Below are 9,824 nucleotides of genomic sequence, written 5' to 3' on the forward strand. Positions count from 1 at the left end.
ATTAGCAAATTAATTTATAATCCAAGAAATATTAAATTCTTAATCTATTTTCAAAAAGTCCATCATGTTTTCAAATTCAACTTAGCTAATATTAAAAATATAAACTCAACCCATGTGATTGTAACCCCTCTGTACAGTATGTTCACAAATAAAATAAAATTAAAAATATATATATATAAACTCAAATTAATGTCTTAAAATGACTTTACCTCATCTAAATAACATCTAAACAATTCTGCCACAAGTAAGAAACTATGGACATATCACATTTAATAATGGGCTAATATATTAGTTGGAATGGAACAACATCATTTTAACAAAAATCTACCATAGGTCCTGCTTCAGATTAGTTACTGAGTTTATAAAATTCAGACATGATCTTCTTATAAACTACTAGTTCCACCTATTTCACGAGAAGAAAAGACAAGTTGGGAGCTGGTGGCTCACCCCTATAATCCTAGCTACTCAGGACACAGATCTGAAGATTGTGGTTTGAAGCCAGTCCAGCCAGAAAAGTCCCCTTGAGACTTACCTCCAGTTAACTACGAGAAAAACCAGAAGTGGTACTGTGGCTCAAAGTGATAGAGCTCTAGCCTTGAGCAAGAAAAGCTCAGGGATAGCACCTAGGCCCTTAGTTCAAGCCCCAAGACCAAAAAAAAAAAAAGGGACAAAGAGAGAAAAGGGAGAGGAAAGGAGGTAGTGAGAGAGAGAGAGAGAAATTTAAGTTTGAAAAGTATAATGGAAGCTAGAATATAAGATTTTCAGGACAAAAAGATGAAGGCCAGGAAACAGACAGATGTACAAAGGGATCTTTCTTTCAAGGAAAACAAGTATTGGGTATTACCAAAACCTACATTCCCCTTCCCTTCCACTCTCTTCCTCTTCTGAAATCATATATTCTCCCAGGCTGAAATATACATAATAAGTGCAAGTCTTGCCTGAGCTATGTAATGAGAACCTGCCTATAACAACAAAATTTTTAAAATTTCTTCCTCAAAAGAAGAAAGAAAAAATCCAGGCAAAAGAATAGTGCACACCCTACAGGGAAAAATAAGCCAACAAAGATAGTTGCAAGCAGCAGAAATGCAACATGATCTAGTGACATGACAAGAAATAGCAACAAGAGCCTCGTGTTAGGAGGAAGAGGCAAATTACAGTCGCCTGCCTTACGTGCACATGCTCTGAAACCCCAGACAGACTTTTAAAAGCATGGACGTTCAAGTCCTTAAATGACTTTGAACTATTCAATTTTTACAATAAAGATTTTGTCTGCTTTACTGAATTTTAGATCTGTGGACCTATACCCCAAAGCAGATAGGAAAACATTAATGACATTATTTTCAATTTTAAACAATGGATGTAGCTCAGTAGTAAAGCACTAGCCAAGGTATAAACTGGATTTGAGGGCTGGGAAGGTGGCTCAGTGGTAAAGTGCTTGCTTTGCATGCCTGAGCCCTGAATTCAATTCCTTAGCACCACATAAGCAAAAAGAAAAAAGCAGGAAGTGGCGCTGTGGCTCAAGTGGTAGAGCGCTAGCCCTGAGCTGAAGAGCTGAGGGACAGCACCCAGGCCCAGAGTTCAGGCCCCGTGACCATAACCAAAAAAATAAATAAATAAATGAACAACTTCAGGGCTGGGAAGGTGGCTCAGTGGTAGAGAGCTTGCCTTGCATGCATGAAGCCCTGGCTTCGATTCCCCAGCACCACATAAGCAAAAAGAAAAAAACCCGGAAGTGGCGCTGTGGCTCAAGTGGTAGAGCGCGAGCCTTGAGCTGAAGAGCTGAGGGATAGCGCCCAGGCCCAGAGTTCAGGTCCCACAACCGGACCCCCCCCAAAAAAAATCTTCATTTACTAGTCTTAGGAAAATATTAACTAGTCAATGGGAAATACTGGAAGCATTTTTCAGTGTGTGGGTATGTGGGGGGGTTGTCGGTTGTGAGGCTTAAACTCTGGGCCTGGACGCTGTCCCTCAGCTCTTCAGCTCAAGGCAAGCACTCTACCACTTGAGTCACAGTGCCATTTCCAGTTTTCTGGTGGTTTATTGGAAGTAAGAATCTCTCAGGGAAGTGGCGCTGTAGCTCAAGTGGTAGAGCGCTTGCCTTGAGCTGAAGAGCTGAGAGACAGTGCTCAGGCCCAGAGTTCAAGCCCCATGACCTACCAAAAAAAAAAAAAAGAGTCTCTTAGACTCTTTCCTGCCCAGGCTGGCTTTGAACTGCGATCTTAAGATCTCAGCCTCCTGAGTAGCTAGGGTTACAGCTATGATCCACCTGCGCCCAACTCTCAAGTGATTTTTGTTGTTGTTGTTGGTTGTGGGGCTTGTACAATAGGCCTGAGTGCTGTCCCTCAGCTCTTCAACTCAGGGCTAGCACTCTACGACTTGAACCACAGTACCACCTCCGGCTTTTTTCTTTATGTGGTGCTAAGGAATAGAACCCAGGCCAGGGCCTCATGCATGCAAGGCAAGCACTCTACCACTGAGCCACCTTCCCAACCCTCAGAGTGTTTTTTAAACTCTCAGTACAGAGGATTAATCATAGAACCTTATCCATGCTAGACAGGCCCAGTACCACTTAACTCTACATCTCCATCCATTAAGTCTAAACTATGTAAATTCCCTTTTTTTTTTTGGTTGGTTGGTTGTGAGGTTTGAACTCTGGGCCTAGGTTAGCTCAAGGTGAGCACTCTACCACTTAAGCCACAGTGCCACTTCTGGTTTTCTACTAATTAATTGGAGATAAGAGTCTCACAGACTCTTTCCTGCCCAGGCTGGCTTTGAACCGTGATCCTCAGATCTCAGCCTCCTGAGTAGCTAAGATTACAGCCATGAACCACCAGCACCAAACTTACATAAATTCTTTAAGTAAAACATTCATACCTTTGACTCCATAAGAAGTTTTATTTGGCAGATCTTGAGTTATACTGTGAGCCTTTGATACCATTTCTGTAAATCAACACAAAAAGGAAAGTTTGAACAGTCAAAGCTAAATACAGTATCACTTCTCATCGATAATTTACATTTCTATGGTCAGCAAGGTCCAAAAATATTAAGGAAAAAAAATTCCAGAAAGATATAGAAGAAACAAAAAGACAACCACATTCACATGACTTTCATTATAGTAAAATGTTTGAATTGTCCTACTGTATTATTATTGCTCATTTCTTACTGTGTCTTATTTTGTTGTTTCTTAGGGGGTGGTACTGGTGATGGTGATGGCCCTGGGGCTTGAACTCAAGAGCCTGAGCACTTTCCCTTAGATTTTTTTTTTTTTTTGTTCAAAGCTAGTGCCACAGCAGCACTACCAGCTTTTTGGTAGTTAACTGGAGTTAAAGATCTCATGGAATTTCTTGCTTGAGCTGGCTCCAAACAATGATCCTTAGATCTCAGCCTCCTGAGTAGCTAGGATTACAGGCATGAACCAACAGTGCCCAGCTCTGTGCCTAACATAAATGGAACTTTATCATGAGTGTGTATAAAACACAAGATATATGATTTGGTTCTGTGTGCAGTTATAGGTATCCCCTTATGGGGGAGTCTTAGAAACGATCCCTCACAAACAAGGTGCTGGCTATACTGCATATTCTATGCTACTATCCAAGGACAAGGAACCTGCAATCCACTCTATGAAAAATAACTGTAAAAAAGTAATAACAGCTGGGCGCCGGTGGCTCATGCTTATAAGCCTAGCTACTCAAGAGGCTGAGATCTGAGGATCGCGGTTCAAAGCCAGCCCAGGCAGGAAAGTCCGTGAGACTCTTATCTCCAATAAAAACCACTAGAAAACCAGAAGTGGCACTGTGGCTCAAGTGGTAGAGCGTTCTCCTTGAGCTTAAGAGTGCACAGACAGCGCCCAAGCCCAGAGTTCAAGCCCCACAACCGACAAAACAAAAAAACAAAAACAAAACAAACAAAAAAACACTGTACTTCAAGTTATGAAGATTGTGTCTGCTAGCTTATGAACATTCACACTGCATACTCTGCACTGTTTTCATTTACCACTAGAGCCTTCCTATCTATTTCAAAGACCCTATTTTTTCACAAATTATTTGTGAATAATATTGTGAAGATACATCACTCTTTCTACTTTGGTTAATGTGCTTTCCTCACATGAAGAATGGATTTTTTTAGGCTAGACATACGGTAACATACATCTGTAATTCAGTAGCTGGTGAGGGAAGAGATCAGAATCACAATTTGGAGCCAGCCAAGGGAAGAAAATAACAGGGCCTCCATCAAAAAAAAAAAAAAATGATGGGCTGGGAAGGTGGCTCAGTGGTAGAGTGCTTGCCTTGCATGCATGAAGCCCTGGGTTCGATTCCTCAGCACCACATAAGCAAAAAGAAAGAATCCAGAAGTGGCGCTGTGGCTCAAGTGGTAGAGCGCTAGCCTTGAGCTGAAAAGCTGAGGGACAGCGCCCAGGCCCAGAGTTCAGGCCCCAAGACAGGACCCCCCCCCAAAAAAAAAAAGGGAAAAAGAAGGATCTGTTGTCAGATTTGGTGACATACATATAATCTTAACTCTTGGGAGGCTGAAGCAGAATACTGAGTTTGAGGCCAGCCTAGACTATATTTAAAACAAGGTATCAAAATCCCTACCTAAGAAGTAGGTGGTATCAAGGGTAAATCTATACCAGATACAGTAGCATACCTATAATCCCAGGATGAAGCAAGAGAATAACAAATTTGAAGCCAGCCTGAGAGACAGTGTACTACTATGTCTCAAATCAAAATAGACAACCCAAAAACACCACCACACAATGCCTGTGCTAGTCACATATATAATCCCAACTACTCGAGAGACAGAGATTGGGAAGATAGAGATTTGATGCCAGCCCAGACAAAAATCAGGCAGGTCCTACCTCAAAAAGTGTGAGGAGAACATTCCTGTGGATCCAGGTAAAAAATAGGAAATAAAAAGGCAAGAGAATCATAATCTGAGGCCTGTCCAAAGCAAAGAGAGACTCTAATCTAAAAAATAGCTAAAGCAAAAGGAACCAGGTACATGGCTCCAATAGTAGAGTATGGACATAATAATCAAAAGACCTGAGTTCAAAGCAGTCATAAATAAATAAATAAAATCCAGTAATCGTAGCTACTCAGGAGGCTGAAATCAGAGGCTTGCACTTCGAAGCCAGCCTGGACAGGAAAGTCTATGTGACTCTTATCTCCAATTAATTACAGAAAAAGCACAGGAGTGGATGTGCTGGAATTACAGGTGAACACCAGATGCCTATCTAAAATTCACCATTTAATCTGGGCACCAGTGGCCTACACCTATAATCATAGCTACCCAGGAGGCTAAAATATGAGGATTGTGGTTCAAAGCCAGCTCAGGCAGGAAAATGCATGATACTCATATCTCCATTAACCAATAGAAAACCAGAAATGTGGCTGTGGCTCAAAGTGGTACAGTGCTAGAGCTCAGGGACAGAGGCCAAGCCTGAGTTCAAGCCCCAGAACTGACTGAAAATAAAGTAAATTCACCATTTTAGGTAAACCAAGCTCAGAGAGACAAATGATACATTTTATCTCTCATATGTGGGTTATATCTAAAATACATGATAGCCACATTTTATCTGTCATATGTGGGTTATATCTAAAATACATGATAGCCATGCAGTGGTGGCTCATGCCTATAATTCTAGCTACTCAGGAGGCTAATATCTAAGGATCGTAGTTTGAAGCCAGCCAGGGCAGGAAAGTCTGTGAGACTTTTATCTCCAATTTAAAAAAAAAAAAAAAAAAAACTTAGAAAAAGCCAAAAGAGGTATTGTCACTCAAGTGATAAGAGTGCTAGCTTTGAGCAAAAGAAGCTCAGAGACAGCACTCGGGCTCAGAGTTCCAGCCCCAGGACCGGCAAAAAAAATAAATAAAAATAAAAATAAAATAATTACATGATAATTCAGGACGCTAAGCATTTACACAGAGAAGACCAAAGGCACTCTTAGGGGAGGAACCAAAAGTGCAAGCTCTGATCTATAAAATCGTATTTATCAAAATGAATTCTAGAAATGGAAATAAGAGGTTTTTAATTTGGTTTTTGCTTTTTGTCTTGCTTTACTTCTTAGAGGGGTGGTGGGGAAGAAAAATGGAGGGAAACAGGGCGAATAAATGCAGCAGCGGCACTCAGTAAAAATTATGGTAAAAATGAACTATATAACTTGTAGGTAGAAAAGGGAGGAAAAAACTGGGAGAGAACTAAGGAAGGGGTGACAGTGTCCAAAAAGAAATGTACTCATTACCTGACTTACAAAACGGTAACAGTAACTGTACATCACCTTTATAATAACAATATAATAACAATAAGAAAAAGAAAAGAACTGCAAATGAATCACAGACAGTGCTGTTCATGCAAATTCCTTATAAAGCGTCTTTCTCAGAGCACAGAAGAGAAACATCAAACTTATAATCAAGGAGGGATTTTTGGTTTGGGTTTGTTTTCCACTGTTTTATGGTAGGAGATTAAACCCAGGACACCTTGAACATGCTAAGCAATCACTCTATCAATTGAGTCATGTGGCCTTCAATGAGGTTTTTAAATGAGAGACTTTGAGAAAAAGAGTAGTCTCGGAATAGTTTCCATCAGTGGGCTGGGAAGGTGGCTCAGTGGTAGAACGCTTGCCTTGCATGCATGAGGCCCTGGGTTCAATTCCTCAGCACCACATAAGCAGAAAAAGCCGGAAGTGGGTGTAGAGCGCTAGCCACGAGCTGAAGAGGAAGAGCTGAGGGACAGTGCCCAGGCCCAAAGTTCAGGCCACACGACCGACCAAAAAAAAAAAAAAAACCAGAATAGTTTCTATCAGCATACTTCCCCTATGTATGAGAATGTAAAACTCTTAATAGTACAAACTTTAAATCATCTTTTACTGAAACAACTCTTACCAGGTCCCTCATCTGCACCATTTTGAGCAGCTTCCCAAACTACTAGCTTTGTTCCACAGCCATCTGTAGATGTAGAATCTGAATAATCTGCAGGATTAAATGTCCTGTGATTTGAAATAAAGAAAAAAGGCAAAGAAATGAATTAAGCCGTAAAGCCACAAAAAAAGGCCCCTTCAAATAGCTACCACATGATTACAATTCTTCTGGCCATCAGAATGCACATCTCCTACAACAATCATATGCAAGATATACTGACATATATTTGAGGATTTTTTTGTCCTCATTTTCATTTGATTCTAGTTCTTTATTTCCTCCTTGGTTTCTTCAATGATGTCCTGGTCATTCAAAAATGTACTGTTAGCTCAGAGCCAATGGCTCACACCTGTAATCCAGATCTCAGGAGGCTGAGTCTGAGGATCACGGTTCAAAGCCAGCCCAGGCAAGAAGATCTGAGACTCCACTTAACTACCAGAAAACCAGAAGTGATACTGTGGCTCAAGTGGCAGAGTACTAGCCTTGAGCTGAAGAGCTCAGGGACAGCACCCAGGCCCAGAGTTCAAGCCCCGTGACTGACCCAAAAAAAAAAAAAAGTGCATTGTTTAGTCTCCATGTGTTTGTTTAGTTTCTTAAGTTTTTCTTATTTTCCATTCTCTCTTTTATTTGCCTATTTTCATGAAATGTGGTCCATTGTATCCTAAGCAGAGAACTGGGATCTTTCAAAAGAGACTCAATAGTTAAGTCTTTTTTTCTCAAGTCTGAATCCAAGCTTGAGTTTGAGCCTTTGTCAAGAATTTGTATCTTTTTTTTTTTTTTTGGGGGGGGTGTTGGTGCTGACCATGAGCAAGAAAGTTACAGGACAGTGCAATGACCTCAATTCAAGTCCCAGTGCTGGAAAGATAAAGTGAAAAGTACTAATTATAACACCTATTCAGTATGTCATCTTTTACTACTTTCAATTCAGGGGGAAAAAGTGTCAGTTACATAAACATTTAAGTATTTAGCAATCAATGACAATTGTATTTATCAGCTCTCATGCTGAGGCATTCAATTAAGGCTACTTAGGCATACACAAATAGTTCCCACAATCTAAGGAAAATTTGCCAATGTCTGTACTTTTTTTTTTTTTTTTTTGGTTGTGGGGCTTGAACTCTGGGCCTGGGCACTGTCCCTCAGCTCTTCAGCTCAAGGCAAGCACTCTATCGCTTGAGCCACAGCGCCACTTTCGGTTTTCTAGTGGAGATAAGAGTCTCACAGACTTTTTTGCCTGGGCTGGCTTTGAACAGTGATCCTCAGATCTCAGCCTCCTGAGTAGCTAGGATTACAGGCGTGAGCCACCAGCACCCAGCTGTCTTAGACATTTTGATTATCACAACCTCAGAAAGGTGTCACTGTATCAACTAGAGAGAGGAAAAGGATGATGTTAAACATACAGGACATCCTACCACCTCAATGTGTATTATCCGGCCCCAAATGTCAATTATGCCAAGGTTAGAAACTCTGCTCTAATGTCTATTGAAACATCAATGTTGCTTATTCTATTCCACATAGTCATTCTTTCTATGTACATAAAACATCTGGTTAACCAGTATAAAGAAACTTGGAACAGGACAGAGGAAGGAAGAGTAGAGTAACAACTAACAAAGGAAATAACTACAAAAACAAGATGGCTGTGACTTACCCCATGCTTTGAGTTGAGAATCTCCCTGCCCCTCTCCCTCTGCCACGTCCAAATCCTTTTAAAAAAAAATAGTATACATCACTATCAATATCATACACATTTAAACTTCTATTAGTTTCTACACCCTATATTCACCACTGAGACAATAATCAGACACTACTGGCACTGATTATCATCCAGGTCATGGTTGTCTTTTGTTGACATACTCAGTTGTAATTTGACTGAGGCCAAGATTAGTCCCCAGTACCACCAAAAGAGAAAGAAATTCTGACATATGAAACATGAACAGAGCTAAGCTGAAGTACATAATACTTAGATCAAATACTTGATCCAACTGGGGAGAGAAAAGAGTAGAAACTGTCATCCTAACCAACAGTAGTTAAATAAAGAAAACAGGCAAATTTAAAGTGAAGATTCTGCTAAGAAAACATGAATAATATTTACTTGGGCTGGATCAAAATGCTCAGGAAAAAGGCAACAATAAATTAAAAAACAAGAAAATTAAAGAAATCCTGCAAGTCCCTAGGAAACAAATTAACTATATCTATCTTCCTCCAAAGAACAGCAACTATACTCAAGTATTAATCACAAATACCACTTTATAAAATATATTCTACCTTAGTCACAAATAGCAAAGTAAAATTATCCTTTCCCAATTATCTAGATGGTAATGTTACCAGTAGCACTGGTTTTATACATATAACATTTACCTACCATTGTTATTTGAAACAAATAAGTTCATCTAACACCTTAGCATAAAGATCTACAGCCACTAGATATGGTAGAAACAACTAGGTTCAAGGGTTTAAACCATGTACACCTATAACCCTAATTACTCAGGAGGCTGACATCTTAGGATTGTGGTTCAAAGCCAGTCCAGGCAGAAAAGAGTCTGTCTCCAATTAATAAGCAAAAGGTGAGCTAGGAACGTGGCTTAGTGGTAAAGTGCTTGCCTAGCATGTGTGAAGCCCTGGGTTCAATTCCTTACTACCACATAAACAGAAATACATAAACAGAAAAAGGCAGAAGTGGAGCTGTGGCTCAAGTAGTAGAGTGCTAGCCTTAAACAAAAGAAGTACAGGAACAGTGTCCAGGCATAAAAGAAAAAAAAAGGGAGGGGGAGAAAAAGAAAGAAAGGAATCTGAATTCCTGTTAAGCCAAGACTCCAATCCCAACTCCTAATCCCTTCGGGGCTCACAGTTCAATGTATCAGGCTCTTACAAGGACCAGAAACACTGCACACACACACACACACAGAGACACACACA

At 40.3% G+C, this 9,824-nt stretch overlaps 1 protein-coding gene across 2 annotated transcripts in view; it reads right to left on the reverse strand.

The window, feature by feature from the left end:
* Nucleotides 1–9,824, reverse strand: part of Ubap2 (ubiquitin associated protein 2) — a 107,696-nt gene that overhangs the window by 36,175 nt on the left and 61,697 nt on the right. For both annotated transcript variants that reach the window (XM_013026690.1, XM_013026689.1), the window contains exons 7-9: nt 8,557–8,611; nt 6,879–6,982; nt 2,875–2,940 (exon numbers count right to left, since the gene is read on the reverse strand). In XM_013026690.1, the coding sequence (XP_012882144.1) occupies nt 2,875–2,940; nt 6,879–6,982; nt 8,557–8,611 (225 nt within the window). The remainder of the gene's footprint in view (nt 1–2,874; nt 2,941–6,878; nt 6,983–8,556; nt 8,612–9,824) is intronic.

This window comes from Dipodomys ordii, unplaced genomic scaffold (assembly GCF_000151885.1).
Source record: "Dipodomys ordii isolate 6190 unplaced genomic scaffold, Dord_2.0 Scaffold95, whole genome shotgun sequence".
NCBI classification, from domain to species: Eukaryota; Metazoa; Chordata; class Mammalia; order Rodentia; family Heteromyidae; genus Dipodomys; species Dipodomys ordii.